This window comes from Aulonocara sp. 'chitande type north' Nkhata Bay, linkage group LG20 (assembly GCF_057382095.1).
Source record: "Aulonocara sp. 'chitande type north' Nkhata Bay isolate Kocher_YH1m ecotype deep benthic linkage group LG20, A_spYH_male_GT1.1, whole genome shotgun sequence".
NCBI lineage: Eukaryota > Metazoa > Chordata > Actinopteri > Cichliformes > Cichlidae > Aulonocara > Aulonocara sp. 'chitande type north' Nkhata Bay.
Window position 1 is genome coordinate 5,912,161 of NC_141363.1, and position 14,429 is coordinate 5,926,589.

Consider the following 14,429-nt stretch of genomic DNA (forward strand, 5'->3'; position numbering starts at 1 on the left):
AGCCAAAATTACAGGCAACATGCATACAGCTACTATTGGAGACTGATAGAAAGTCTCTCTACAGTGAGTGCCAAACCAAAACTGTTGCACAGACACAAATGCAGGAAATGTGTCTCAGAATAAAAGCTTGCTGAAACACTGCCCTCTGATTGGCATCTACTGCTTAACTTATTATCAGGGATAAGGAAACAAAGTTTTTTGCACACACTGGGTTTTGAAAAGCAAGGAGAAAGAGTAAAGCTTGGATGTTTCTTAAGAAACACAAAGAACTAAAACGGACAACAGAACACTATAATTTAGTGTTGTTTAAAAACAGTAAGGTTGCTGGTTGTAGGAAAAATGTAAAAAGGCATTAGAAGTAACCTAAAGCAGGAAACATTGAAATCTTAGATGGCTCAAGTTTCATACAGCTTTCAGTATCTGCGCTTACTTTTCACAGAGGAAGGTTGAAAACGCTAAATCACGTTAGGATTTCTGTTTAAGCAATTTGTCAGTTTTCAGTCATCCTACATGTAATTGCGGTATAATCACACTCTCATTTAATTATTACACATGGCATGCACAGTCGGTCGGGGGTGCTCCAAATATTTATTGCCATTTGGAGACCAAATTAATACGTGCATGTTTTTACTTCTGTGCCTCAGCCAAGCAGATGAAGGTTAAAAGAAAACTGATGCCATTTTATAGCCATCTGTTTTGGATTTGAAACATAAAAATTTGCCATTTGAGCAGATTTGATCTGGCCTTCATCTTTGTGATAAAAAAAGGACCCAATAATTACAATAAAACTCATAATGGCTCACAGTCTAATGTGTTCCTTAAATCATTCATTGCGTTTTGTAACAGCTGTCATTTCAATGAGGCTTTGAGGCTGGGTTTTGGTTTAGCTTGAGTGCCATTCATTTTACAATTTGAGAGGTTATCAACATTCATCTTAAAGTCTTCTTAAATAGCCTGATCAAATTTTATTTACATATACATATAAGCCAGAGTCTAAAGTATGGATGATTGTTTGAGGTAACAAGTAATGTGCCAGTTTATTTAACTTTTCACAGAAATGTGAGTCCAGCATAAGCTCCCCTCACTTTGTTGACAGTACGCTGAAAAACAACAAATGTCAATGTTTTTGCAAACTGGCTATAGCTTAAAAAGAGATACTTTCCACGTACTGTAACCCCAACCCACCACGGATTTTTTTTAAATGAACATTAACAATAAGCAAAGGATCAATGAGACTGTGGCAGCGGTGTGGACTCTGGCTCAGCTGCAATGGAGGGGTGGTACGGTAAGATCACGGGGCTGTGCCGGGAGGACGGAGAGGACAGGTGAGATGGATTACAACTAATGAACTCGGCCCCTTTCTAGTGCCCGGACTCAGGAACGAGCGGTGTGCTTTCTGTGGGAAGGAGCTGGAAAATATATTCGGTGCCGAAGCAGTGGGGATGCTATATTTAAAAATAAAGGTGCTCAGAGTGTGTCACTTTGAGAACTTTTATTTTTAAAGGTGTGGGTGTTGAACACAGTGTGGGTCCTGATCATATCACAGAGACATTAAAAAAAATTCGAGGAAAGTAATGACCACTTAAATGAGCAGGCTTCGATCACAAAGAAAAATATGCATAATAGATACAATCCATGAATCCTCTGCTTGGTGTTTTGCTCTCTAATATTGTAGGTCTTTACTTTGCAGTGTATATGCACGATGAGGTGACTGTTATTGTTGGTTAGCGTTATATAAATTAAATCGAACTGAACTGAGCTCAATTAACCATTGACAGAGCATTGTGTTCTGTCAATTTAAGAAGCAAGGGATTAAAGATCAATCCATAGTGATGACAGTTCACTAAGTGCAATTCCTGTCTCTGGTTTTTATTAATGGCAGGATTATATATACACTAATAATAATAATAATAATAATATAGCAGTATTAGCTTCCATTTATATATTTGTTGACAGATAGATAATACAAATATGTAAATAATGCAATTACACATTAATTCATTTAATTTAGCAGGGAAAAATAAATATTAAATGCTGTTAAACAAAATACTATTATTGATTAGCATATGCTACAAATGCATCATTTGGCCCACTCATTGGAGTTTTGGCGCCACTAAGTGGTGAATTGATAGAACAGATTCCTAATAATAAAGATAATAATGATTACTGTTTCCATCATTCTTTAGAAGCTTTTGTATGCCTGTTATTTTTAATATGTTCTCCATATTATCGGGTTAACAAGCAGCTCATGAGACCCTGTCATAGATGCTGGTGCATGATTGTGATTTAAATGAGCTGGATGAAAACCTCACATTATTATAACGTTTGTGAGCGTTTTATGTCTCGTTACATGTCTCGCGCTTCTGCTTGAAAAATAAGTCTCCGTCTTCTACGGGAAGTACACTAGGACATTCTTCCGACAGTACGGGGCAAGGTTGCCATGGTAGCAGTTGTTAAACACTGTTGAACAGTAGCTAACTTTTGCTATTGTAGCCAGTATGCGTTACTTTCACGTGTTTTTAAAAATACTTTTGTAATGATAGTAATTTCGACAATTCCCTCTGTTTTTCGCGGTCAGGGCATCCATGTCAAAGTATAAGGTAAAAAGAAAGAAGCGACATTGTTCCCATAACAAAGATGTGGATGTGGCATTGCCTAGCTGCTAGAGTTATAACTTACTTACGGGATACACATGCTAATAATTTAATAATCAAAGCAGAAGAGTGCTGTTCAGCGTAGTATTCAGTTGTCTGAAAAACACACTCGTTGACCTTGGGTTATCCCAACTTTGTGGTGTTAAAACTGAAATAAAATAGTAACACATGAGAGCCACAAATTAGGAGGAAGTTGGGGTTAAGCAGCAATTTGCCAATTCTGAAAAATTGCTTATTGACAACATTTTTCAACATCTTACAACTTCACACTCAATTACCAATTAAGCTGGAAGTTGTCAAGTGTTTGTAAAGCTAACTTTTTTCACTCCTCACAGCCACTGAGTTCTTTTTGCTTCCTTTACCTTTACAGGCATATGGATACAAAGGCTCATATGAAGAGCGGTAAGTGTTGTTCGTAATTTGATTGTACATTTAAAAATACATGTACTGTGATGCAATGTTTCCTCAGGGAAGGAAGAAGCTGTGTGCGCTACAAATGTGGCCTGCCTTGTAACACCATACAGGATGTCTTGCACCAAAGACCAAACTGGATTGAAGTTAAAGAGTGAGTAGATTGATATTTTAGAAAGACTCTGTGGAATTATGTGCAGGATTGCATATATAGAAGGAAATCAGGAACATTCCCCAGAGAATGCTACACCAGGGATGGATGGCAGCGGTGTCTTTGATCCTGCAGCTTTCTTTTCTCCTCCTCACAGTGATGGTGAGTGGGACTTCAACTGGTGTGATGTGGGATGGCTGAGGGAGAATTTTGATCATACATACATGGAGGAGCACGTAAGGATAAACCACTTTCGCAACCATTATGAGGTGAGTTATCATCAGCCTGTGGTTTCATGTAACTGTTAAATGGACATTTTAGTGGTAAACAAGTCATTTCCTTTGTTTCTATGTTTTGCACTACAGCTGACTCGCAAAAATCTTATGGTGAAAAACCTCAAGAGATACCAGAAACAGCTTGAAAGGGAGGTTGGTCGCATAGAAGCATCCAACTGTGATTTTTTCCCTTGCACTTTTGCAATGCCCAGTGAGTATCATCTCTTTGTAGAGGAATTCAATCGAAGCCCTGGCAACACCTGGATCATGAAGCCGGTTAGTTAAAAAACAAGCAAAGAAAAAAACAAGTAACCAGGTGCAAAAACAACAAAAAAAAGTTTTTATGACCTCAGAAAGTAAAAATAAGTTATAACCATGCTGCTCCGATACCATGAAAATATATCTCTTTTGTCTAGGTTGGAAAATCTCAAGGCAAAGGCATTTTTCTGTTTCGAAAACTGAAAGACATAATAGAGTGGAAGAAGGTGGGGTTATGTAAAGAACTGGTTGTAAGTTAAACTGCTAAAAGGAGACATTTTGAGAGTCTGATTGATAATACTCACACAGGATGGTTCCCGCTCAGAGGAACAGAAGGACGGAGTTCAAGTGAAAAGCTATGTGGCACAGCGCTATATAGAGAACCCTTATTTAATCAATGGTAATGAGCATGCTAAAATAATACAATTTAATATAATTAATTTACAGTTTCATTTAACATACAATGAAAATTGACAATACTTTGTTTAGCAATGTTGACTGTTGTCGATGAGAAAATATCCTTGCTTCATTACCTTTTATGCTTTTTTCCCCAACAGGCAGAAAGTTTGATATGAGGGTCTATGTGCTGGTCACATCAGTATGTACTGATCCCTGTAGCTTGCATAGTTTTATATAAAATGAAAAATCTGCTGCATGTTAAAATCAGTTTGTCTCTCTTTCAGTATGTACCCCTGAAAGCCTGGCTGTATCGAGACGGCTTTGCGCGCTTCTCAGGCATTCGCTTTTCCCTCAGCAGTATTGATGACAAGTGTATCCCTTTTTCTACTATTGTTGTTGGGTTTTTTTTGCATTAAATTGAATGCTGATACATTTACTAATATACATTTAGCCCTGGGTTATCAGCATAATAAATTTAGGCTCTGTCTAATGAATTGTCATGTAAAAATAAATTTTAAATAGCTCAGTTTGGCCACATTTCCGAGACTGTCACATCCTAATTTTTTTTTTTTTTTTGCTTTTGTCCATGTTGAATCCCATCAGTAAAGTTTTCTCCTTAGCACCTATTTTCAGATATGCATCTCACCAATGTGTCTGTTCAAAAAACAGCACCTGACTATGATCACGAGAAGGTGTGTAATTCAGGAACCTCAAAGAAAAAGAGCTCATGTTACTTTTATGTTCTGAAACATGTCTGTTTTAAACAGCTTTTATCTCTTTATTGCTGCATTGTTTCATCCAATGATAAGCAGGGATGCAAGTGGCAGATGCAACAGCTTCGAAGATACCTGACTGCAAAACACGGCAGAGAGATGGTAGAAACCCTGTTTAAAGAGATGGACAACATCTTTGTCCGCAGTCTGCAGAGTGTACAAAAGGTCATTATTAATGACAAACACTGCTTTGAGCTCTATGGTTATGACATACTACTGGATCAGAACCTCAAACCGTAAGTCTATAAACACATGCCAACACAGTGCACTATCATATTTACGTGTATTTCTAAACATACACTACTAAACCATGCATGTCTATGCTTAAGAATTTTTGGGTTTCTCAATGGCCTGAAATAACTTGTATTACATATTTATAAAATAAAACTGAAATAAATACCTAAGGTAGGAGAATTCACTAGAAATGCATGAATAACCACAAACGAAATGCTCAGCATATCTGATAAGCTGAGAGCTGGGCTGTGCTAAATTACAGCGCACGGATTAATTAAAGCACCTCTGTCCACTGCAAATACTAGCCATCCTTAATGAACTGTCTGCTGTACTCGTGGATTGGCCCACAGTGGCATGAAAGTAAATGTTTGCTGAACATAATCAACCCTTCATCTTTCCACAGGTGGTTAATTGAGGTGAATGCCTCTCCATCACACACGCCCAGCTGTCAGGAGGATTACGAGATGAAATGCAGACTGCTGGAAGACACTTTGAATGTTGTGGATATGGAGGGAAGGTAAAGACCTCATATGTTTTTCCGTTTTGTCATTAGGGAGCAGAGTTTGAGGACTTCCCCTCCCTGCAGTCATTTTATATGGTCTGAGCCTGGATTATAGCACATTTAAAAGTTAAGAATGTGAGTGTGAAGAAGCACTTTTGAAAAGCTTACTTCCATTTCCTTTTTTTGCATACTGTGTTCTAATGGACTGTTTTCTCCTTAGGCTCACTGGGAAGGAGAAAAGAGTGGGTGGCTATGATCTCATGTGGAATGATGGTCCTGTCTACAGAGAGGATGCCAACCTACAAACATTTGGCAGCTCAGGTTTCACAGCCAACACACACCTAGGTAGCCTAAATGTGCTGCTCCTGGTTTTTTTTTTTCCTTTTCTTTTCGAGGCAACAGTAATTCCCATTCTAAGAACCTCTTCTTTGTTGCAGGGTGTGTAAACGACAGAGAGAAACAGCTTCGCCAGCTTCTAAAACCATTTCCATGCCAAAGGAAGGCATAATCAGATTGAGATTTTCTACTACAATGCTGCTACTCCAGTACTTAGTGTTAAAGATTGAATAATCAGGGTGGCATTGAGGGGTCTAATTAAGCGGCCAGCTATGGGGAAATACATCTCTAATGCTTTATACAGTTATCTGTGCAGATCTGATGCTTAAAATCTACTACAAACCATGTAACAACCCTACATTACATTCAACAAGAAATACACCAGTACAGAGGGTTTTTCTTTTGAATCCAATACTGTAATCAATGTGCTTGAATGGCAGCGTGTGTTTGCATGTTTGCATGCACAATGTCAATGACAAAAACACTTGTGAATCTGGCACCATTTCTTCAGGTGCTTCAAAGAATGACCAACAGACCAGTGCCGCTTGTGTGCAAAACATTTATTTCTATGCCTTACAAATACTCGCATTCAACATTGAGAAAATACTGTACATACCACAATCTTTCTGCGTGCATGTCGATGTAATGTACACATTTAGAACAACACTGCCACTCCAGGCCCCTTATCTATGGCTTTGATAGTTTACATAGATATTTAAGTTAAGAGGTGCAGTCAGAATAAGTAGCACATTTACAGTGGTGTCGTGTTTTCATGAATCAAGTGCACATAGTAATCACAAGAAACAGATAAAATACTCATGTAAACACAGTGTCCTACAGACATCAAGTATGGGATATGGAGGTGATATGTAGAACATTACAGCTTAGTAGCTATGATCCTCTGAACTTCCATTGAATCCTGGGAATGACACAAAGTTACATTCAGCTCTTTTTCTTTGCGTTTTTGTTTTTGTGCGTGACAGTGTAAACAGCAATGATGATGGGGGGAAAAAAGAAGAAGAAGAAGAAGAAGAAGAAGAAGAAGAAAGTACAAGTCAACCACAGCACTTCTGATAAATATAACTATGGCATATAAAATTTGGAAAAATATGCATTTACATTCGTAGCAAACATTACACCGTCTTCAATGATAGAAAGAGCTCAGCTCTATGCAAAATACAGTATATTATCATAACTACAATTCAAGCTGTTCAAACATGAAAAGCCCTTGTAACCAAAAATTTAAAACCATATCACAAATATATCTGGAACAGACCACATTACTGCAGTACCCCACCACTTACTTTGCCTCCTTTTCACCTAAACTTGCTTTAACTTAAAATGTGTCTTAAAACATGGAGGCACCAAAGGAACAATAAAAAGCAACATTGAGGAAAAAAAAAATAAGAACATTGAAAACAAATACATTCCAACATTCAAAAATTGCACTGAAACAGCTATGGTCGTATTTGATGGTTGAAACATAGTGACCTCTGTTTATCTTCACTGTGAATTACTTATGCTGAAAACTGGCCAGCGGGACAGTAAATGCTTATTTTAACATTAGAGGATTACTGAGCAATGACTGTGCAGTGCAATAGTTTTACTTATTTATTTATTGTACACAAAAGCTTTACTTTTTTGAATAATAGCAGTGTTCAGGCTCATAGTGAGCCATATAACTATAACTGTACATTCGGAATTAAATGCAGCGTATATAGTTCTGCTCTATTTAAATGTCGAGTTATCTTTGCTGTTTATTTTCTGTATTCTAGCTGCACGATTGCTGATGGTTTCGACCTTTAAAGGCTGTACACCACTTACTGATTTAGCTGTACAACAGTTAGAACATGTTAGTATTACACAGTTTACACAGAAAGCAAGCATAGATTCAAGCTCCTGTACCGAGTAACCTCTAAGGAAAGCACTATATTGCAAGTCTACAGGGGTTACTTTGCGACAAAGTGCACATTTTTCATTTTGCCGCACTGCTTACTACTGACTGGGGCTTTGGGGAGAGAGGACAGGTCTTTAGCAGCTCTTTTCATGGCTGTTTTAGAGGCCTGGCCTACTGCCTCTGTCTTCTGCCAGTCCCTCTCCTCTTTCTTGGATGTCATGGTCTCTCTCTTACTTGCAGCAAAAGCACGTTTCTCTGCACCGGTTGCTTTCATGCCACCAGCCTCCTTTTTAACATCTGTCTCAGAGTTAGCTCTGACACGGCTTTTCCTCGCCTGACCTCTGCTGTTTGGGTTAGTGCCAGATTCCTGGGGTAGCTTACGGGCATTGCCTGCAGCCTGCATTTGCCTGTGGTGACTCTTTCCAGCTGAGGGGCTAACTGGGGTGTGAGCCCCTCCCACACTTCCACCTTGCCCTCCTGGGCTCCTACCTTCTGTGGAGGGAGCTCGGGTCTCACTGCTGCTCCTTTTTGTCGGTGCACTGGGTCTGGCTCTGCGCTCAAGCAGTGGGCTGAGTCGTGAGTGGCGCTGGTAGACATAAGCAGAGCAGCTTCCATTGCACAATGGGTAGCGAATGTGACAGTGAGGACAGACTGGAAGGCGGGAGACTTGGTGCTGGGTTGAGGCAGGTGATGGGGGGTTGTTGACAGGTGCAAATGGGAATGCTCGCTGGGTGTGCCGCAGCCCTTTTGGGGAGTTGAGTCGGGATGGTGGAGCTGTGTGAGGCCTAGGTTGATGAGCTGTAGTAGCAGAGGAGAAGCCCTGTGGCCTTGGGCGGCTCCCAGGCAGACGGCTGCTCTCTGCTTGCACCGTTTGAATCTGGAGCCACTCCAGCTGGAGGAGCTTCTCCAGGTACTTCTCTAAGGACCCTACTGGCTTAGGCCGGGGGGCACCACGACCCTCTGTATGCAGAAACACTGCCAGCTGTCTCAGACTCCAACTGTTAAAGGGAGGAGGAAGAAAGTCTGGGTAACTGTAGCTGGGTTTCTCATTCTCATCTTCATCACCCACTGCCCCATGGGGTCCCGGAAAGTCTGGGGGAAAGTCGCTAGAGTTGATGATCTCTGCCCGGAGGTTGAGATGGGGAGGGGTACAGGGAGTGCATGGGGAGGGCAGAACTGGAAGCCTCTCAGAGTCCGACAGATCACTTGCACTGTCTGTGTCATCATCTTTGTGGTTGTAGTGCTGCTGGAGTGCCTCGGGGGTGGGAGCTGGGGAGTGCATCAGGGGCTGAGCCGGCACTTGCCGTACTCCTGATATCGGAGAGAGAGGCAGCGAGAGGGCTCGCCGATTTTTTCCCATCCCCCCACGGTTTTGCTGGAGCTCGCTGGTGCATTGGGACACACGTTGATTTTCTCGCTTTTCCTCCTTCCTGTGTGCATAAGATTGCTTGCGGAGCTGAGGTCTCAAATCCCCTTCTTCTTCGGGGCTGTAAGGAGACAGACGGGGAAAAGCTGTTGGGGATTTAGGGATTTACAAAGTAATCGCAAAGCATGCACACCCCCAACTCCACTCTTACCTGGACACTTTGCTTGTATTGCGTGTAGTGCAAGGCTTAACTCTGGCACCTTTTGATTGTGCACCCTGTAAAACAATCTCTCATTACTTCTGCTTTTTGTACACAGGTAGGAACTCATGAGGCAACACTATCTTGCTATCAAATAATAAAAATAATAATGACGTTGTATACATTTACATCCCTTTAATTTATCAGGCTATCATTTACATACTCTGTGCACTGTTGTCACCGTGTCCTTATCTTGACCTGGTCCTGGGAGACCATTTTTCATTTGGCCCACAGATTTCTTCGTCTTGTTACCCTTCTTTGAACTGCAAAAACACAACACGGGTTTGTTAGGATCGCCTTCGCGTCAAGGATACAAATAAAACGAAAAAAAAGAAAAAAAACGTGCAATACCCGTCAGCGTAAACGAGGCCTACCTGGTTACTGTCCCGCTATTTTCGGTATTTTTCACCCGAATCTTCTCTTTGGAAACGACGCGTTTCAGTGTCGTGGATGCTGTGCGCTCCTGCATGATGGGCCCCATGTTGCAGCACAGTGGGGGATGATTGTTGCTTTCGAGTCCGACGCAGTTAGATCACACGGTAGCTAAAGAACCCAACCGACATCTCGGATCACATATTCCAGTCTGATAATTAGGCTAAAAACACCCATTTTCTCAAAAATGCTGCAGTGCATCGTGCGTAGATGTCAAGCGTCCCCTGTATCCGCAGGTTGAAACGCGTCCTCCTAATCTCCGTCGTATGGCCCCGCTGCTCGATCGCAGATCAGCTTTTATTTGAATCGCTTGCTGACAGCTGGCGCGTCTCCTTCCCCGATGTCGTCCTCATCACCATTAAAAATGCGAGACGGTGACACGGCGCAAACGCTTTGTTTGGCTCGCCGTCCCAGTCAGATAGGTTTGTTTACCTGCTGCTGACTGGCTCGCCTGTTCGTGTCGAAGCGAGCGTCAGCGGTGCATCATGGGAGTTGCAGTTAAAAGCGCGCTGGCTTCATTTTAAAGCGTTTGCTGAAGCCCCTTTTTTGCAGAGTCTTGCTTGCAGTCGATAAGCAAATGGAGTGCACAAGATGGGATCCGATGAGGACCGTGTCCCAGAGAAGGAGTTAAACAGCGTGAACTCGCACCCGCTTCATTTAAAGTACTCAATCACCCATGCGACGTCATTCTGGTCCGTGTGTAGTTTCCTGTTAACTGCGAGCACGTCAGCTGATCTGTATATACCTCACGTTGAATGCATGTATGGGATGTTGGAGAGCGATGAAGGCAGTTAGCAGTTACAAATCAGGCTACGCGGTTGCAACCAATAACAGGCACTACACGCAGCACTGATAATACTACTCTACATGGAGGATCGAGATTGGGCTGCTTCCTACAGCTTATACGTGACTGACTCTTCGCATCTTCACATGGTGAGGTGATGTCAACGTCTGATTGCAGCAAGTGATGTTAAAGGCAGTTTCAGGAATACTGCAGTCATTTAGAGAGGCAGAAAAAGACCGTATGCATGCATGCGGGCACGTACTCCCCGAGTACACGCCCACTCTCTACTGTTTAAACGTCAAAGTTGCTCTGTTGAAAGTTGCTTCATGGCTTGTTGCATTTAGTAAGCTGACGCTGAAGCTTATGCTTTTACTTCCCAACTTTACAGGTGAACTGAACCCCTGCTCTCACCACACATGGATAAAGGGTGGTTTATTGGACTTGAGAGGATTCCTCCAGCACAGTCTGAACAGAGGAGGTCATGTGTTACTATTAACCTGACTGAAATGCTCCGGGCTGACAAGCCTAATGTGCAGAAGAAGCCAGTTCCAATCCGTCCCCCGAGCCCCAGAGTTTCGTTCCCAAAACAACAGTTTCACCGCAGTCTCTCCTGTGAACCTACGCCTAAACCCATCATCCGTCAGCGGTCGCACTCGCTGCCTTCTGCCACTGACAAGAAGAAGCAGTGCAGAAGTGTTGGCGTACGGTTTGTTGACTCTTTGGGACTGGACCTGGAAGACGTCAAGATTTTTAAATCGGGAGAGGATCCACTTGTGCCCCATCATGTTACCTTTAGACTGTTGATGAGTGCAGAGATGGCAGATGGAAGGCATATGGAGATTTCTTTGCCATACCTGAAGCCAGCATTTGCCCAGCAACCTGGAGACCATCCAGGATTCCTGCATCGTCTCCATGAGCAGAAAGTTTGTCTTGAAAGAGTCTTGTGTTTTGAGTTGGGGGTCATCGGAATCACCCAAGTCCTCAATTTGGACTTTGAGAAAGATGTGACGGCTCGTTATTCTTTTACAGGATGGAAGAGTTGTGCAGAAGCTAAGGCCTCTTGGGTGTCCAGCATCACTAAGAACTGTGAGGGCAGAATGGGCCAAATCAGCTGCGATACATTTCGTTTTCATCTGCCTGTACCTCCATTCCTGCAACCAGAAGCAGTGTTAGAGTTTGCCATTCAGTACAAAGTCTGTGGTGCTGAGTACTGGGACAACAACGATGGAAAGAATTATAAATTAATTTGCAAGAACTACAAGCTCGCTGTGCCCAAAGAATGCGAGGATAGCATGGTGCACTTCACTTAGTTAGTATGCACACAAAAGGGAGAAGAGTTTGAGCATTAGAACACTTAATGATTACATGTAGCAATATCTATACAAAAAACACTCGGTAAACACATCTGTCAAGGCCGTTTGGGGTCATTTTTGCAATTTTTAACCAATCTGCATAAAAAATACGTTTTTGAGCGTGCTATAGCTTGCCATAAAATCCTTTGGGATTTGTCTTTTTGGGGGGTATTTTATGTGTAATGTTAATGGCAATAAGATAAAATGCACTGATGGAGGCATAACCACACACAGGAAACTGTTGATGCTCTTAGTAGTGCTGGCATAATAGCAGTTTGAATAAAACACACACACACACAAGTGCACTTACACCTGGTGCCAGCTTTACTGCCACTTGTATTTTTGTTTGTAAAAATTGCACTGAATTGTTATATTTTCCTAATAAACGTTGCACTTCAGTGTGGGAACATCCCATACAAAATTTTTGGGTTAAAATGAAATTAATGGACTTCACAGTCCAGGCTTTCTACCAGCTGGATGTTGGTCTTCTGGACCAGTTTGCTGAGTTTTTAGGATCTGTATTTGGAAGTCAAATGTTGTCAAAACATGCCATAGATACAGTGTACATGTTTCTCATGTGCTAAGCCATACTCTTGAAATGCAGGAGTCCTGCATCTCAAATGGGCTTGAAGATGCCTTTCTAAAAAAAAGCTGTTATGTATATTCCTAATTACAGAATACTCGAACAAACATATTTTGTAAATATTTCAGCTATAAGAGAATAAATGACTTTACTCTCAAGGGAAATGTAATGTTTTATATTTGCAAAAGTGGCAGATTCTAAGTAGCAGTAGGCCTACCACACTGTGAAAATACCCACTACCAGCTAAAATCCTGTATTCTAAATCTTACTTAGGTGTGAATATGCAAGTATTATCGCAGGAAACATGCTTCCTGATTGTGTTTTCCTTTTATATGTGTTGTTGTTGTTGAATTGCTGTTGCCCTGATACCTGTGTGTATTGCATTTCACTGCTGTAATGTTGGCAGCACGGTGGCACGGTGGTTAGCACTGTTGCCGCACAGCAAGAAGGTCCTGAGTTCAATTCCACCATCAGGCCGGGGTCTTTCTGTGTGGAGTTTGCATGTTCTCCCCGTGTTTGCGTGGGTTCTCTCTGGGTACTCCGGCTTCCTCCCACCGTCCAAAGACATGCAGCTTGTGGGGATAGGTTAATTGATTAATCTAAATTGTCACTAGGTGTGAATGGTTGTCTGTCCCTATGTGTTGGCCCTGCGACAGACTGGCGACCTGTCCAGGGTGTACCCCGCCTTTCGCCCTATGACAGCTGGGATAGGCTCCAGCGTCCCCCCGCGACCCTGAAAAGGATAAGCGGAAGCGAATGGATGGATGCTGTAATGTTGAAAATGGGGCTAAGTTTAATTGCTGCTGCGTAGTTTATTGCAGAACAATGGGTTCTATAGGAAGATGTTAGTAGGGTTCCCCAAAAATTGATTCTGTTCATCTAGACGTAGCGTTTTCAGTTAGTAGTGTTGTTGTCTTGTCAGAAAAACAACCATGTTTTTAGCTTTGTAAGTTTTTTTTTCTTTTTTAAAGGTGTTTAAATACACTATGAGGACAAAAGTATTGGGTCGCATGTCTCACTCTTTGAATTCATGTGTATAAAACCAAGCATCTATAGCCATGTGTTCAAGCTTAGCAAACATTTGTAAAATAATTGATAGGTTTGAAGAGCTCAATTTGAATTTGAGCGTTGTATTGTAATAGAATGCCACATTTTTAAAGAGTCATTTCCTGGAAATTTTTCCCACCTAGATATTCCAACATTAACCGTAAGAGGTATTTTTGAAAAGTGGAAGTATTTAGAAACCACAGCCACCCACGAAGTGGCAGACCATATAAAGTTACACACCGGGGTTGCTGAGACTTGAGGCACATGGTCCCTAAAAGCTGGCAACGCTCTGCTGACTCAGTAAGTGCAGAACTCCAAAACTCCTCTCGCACTAACATAACACCAGGCGCTTCTTGATATGGGTTTCATGGCCAAGCATCTCCTGTAGGTGTAGTTTATCAGGAAGATATCAAGTTAAAAATCACATGGGGAGGATAGTATAACTGGACAGAACGGCAAGATCCTGAAAAGTAACTGATAAATAAAGCAGTCAGACAACTGTAGTAGAAAAGAAAGTTTAAAAATGTGAACAAAATTAAGTACAAATACTTACAGTTTACCCTTTAATATTACTTACTATACCGCAAAACAGAAAAAAAAAATCTAAACATGGTTCTCTTGTCCCTGGTGAATAAGCAGATCTATTTCAAATCAATCAGACTAAAGAGCTGCTGAGCAACAGTGCCTGTATACAGGATTTTTTAAAAATGTATTTA

At 41.5% G+C, this 14,429-nt stretch overlaps 3 protein-coding genes across 5 annotated transcripts; 2 read left to right on the top strand and 1 right to left on the bottom strand.

The window, feature by feature from the left end:
* Positions 1-2,437: 2,437 nt before the first annotated feature.
* ttll9 (tubulin tyrosine ligase-like family, member 9) lies at positions 2,438-7,610 on the top strand. Of its 3 annotated transcripts, XM_086277297.1 has the most exons (14): positions 2,438-2,600; positions 3,025-3,056; positions 3,124-3,219; positions 3,374-3,485; positions 3,582-3,767; positions 3,908-3,976; positions 4,059-4,149; positions 4,307-4,347; positions 4,433-4,520; positions 4,782-4,840; positions 4,961-5,157; positions 5,559-5,672; positions 5,878-6,002; positions 6,095-6,617. In XM_086277297.1, exons 1-14 carry the CDS (start codon positions 2,586-2,588, stop codon positions 6,163-6,165), a joined length of 1,296 nt encoding a protein of 431 aa, XP_086133423.1. In that variant the 5' UTR covers positions 2,438-2,585; the 3' UTR covers positions 6,166-6,617. The 3 variants fall into 3 exon arrangements, with proteins under 3 accessions (XP_086133423.1, XP_086133422.1, XP_086133424.1); XM_086277296.1 differs by having other exon boundaries at positions 4,782-5,157; positions 6,095-7,610; XM_086277298.1 differs by lacking the exons at positions 5,559-5,672; positions 6,095-6,617 and adding an exon at positions 5,709-5,792 and having other exon boundaries at positions 5,878-5,992.
* Positions 6,543-10,972, bottom strand: fam217ba (family with sequence similarity 217 member Ba). The gene is made up of 4 exons (XM_086277295.1): positions 9,890-10,972; positions 9,679-9,778; positions 9,468-9,532; positions 6,543-9,377 (listed from the first exon to the last, which is right to left on the bottom strand). Exons 1-4 carry the CDS (start codon positions 9,994-9,996, stop codon positions 7,943-7,945), a joined length of 1,707 nt encoding a protein of 568 aa, XP_086133421.1. The 5' UTR covers positions 9,997-10,972; the 3' UTR covers positions 6,543-7,942.
* ppp1r3da (protein phosphatase 1, regulatory subunit 3Da) lies at positions 10,285-13,744 on the top strand. Its single transcript, XM_086277299.1, has 2 exons — positions 10,285-10,880; positions 11,120-13,744. Exon 2 carries the CDS (start codon positions 11,148-11,150, stop codon positions 12,039-12,041), a length of 894 nt encoding a protein of 297 aa, XP_086133425.1. The 5' UTR covers positions 10,285-10,880; positions 11,120-11,147; the 3' UTR covers positions 12,042-13,744.
* Positions 13,745-14,429: the final 685 nt, after the last annotated feature.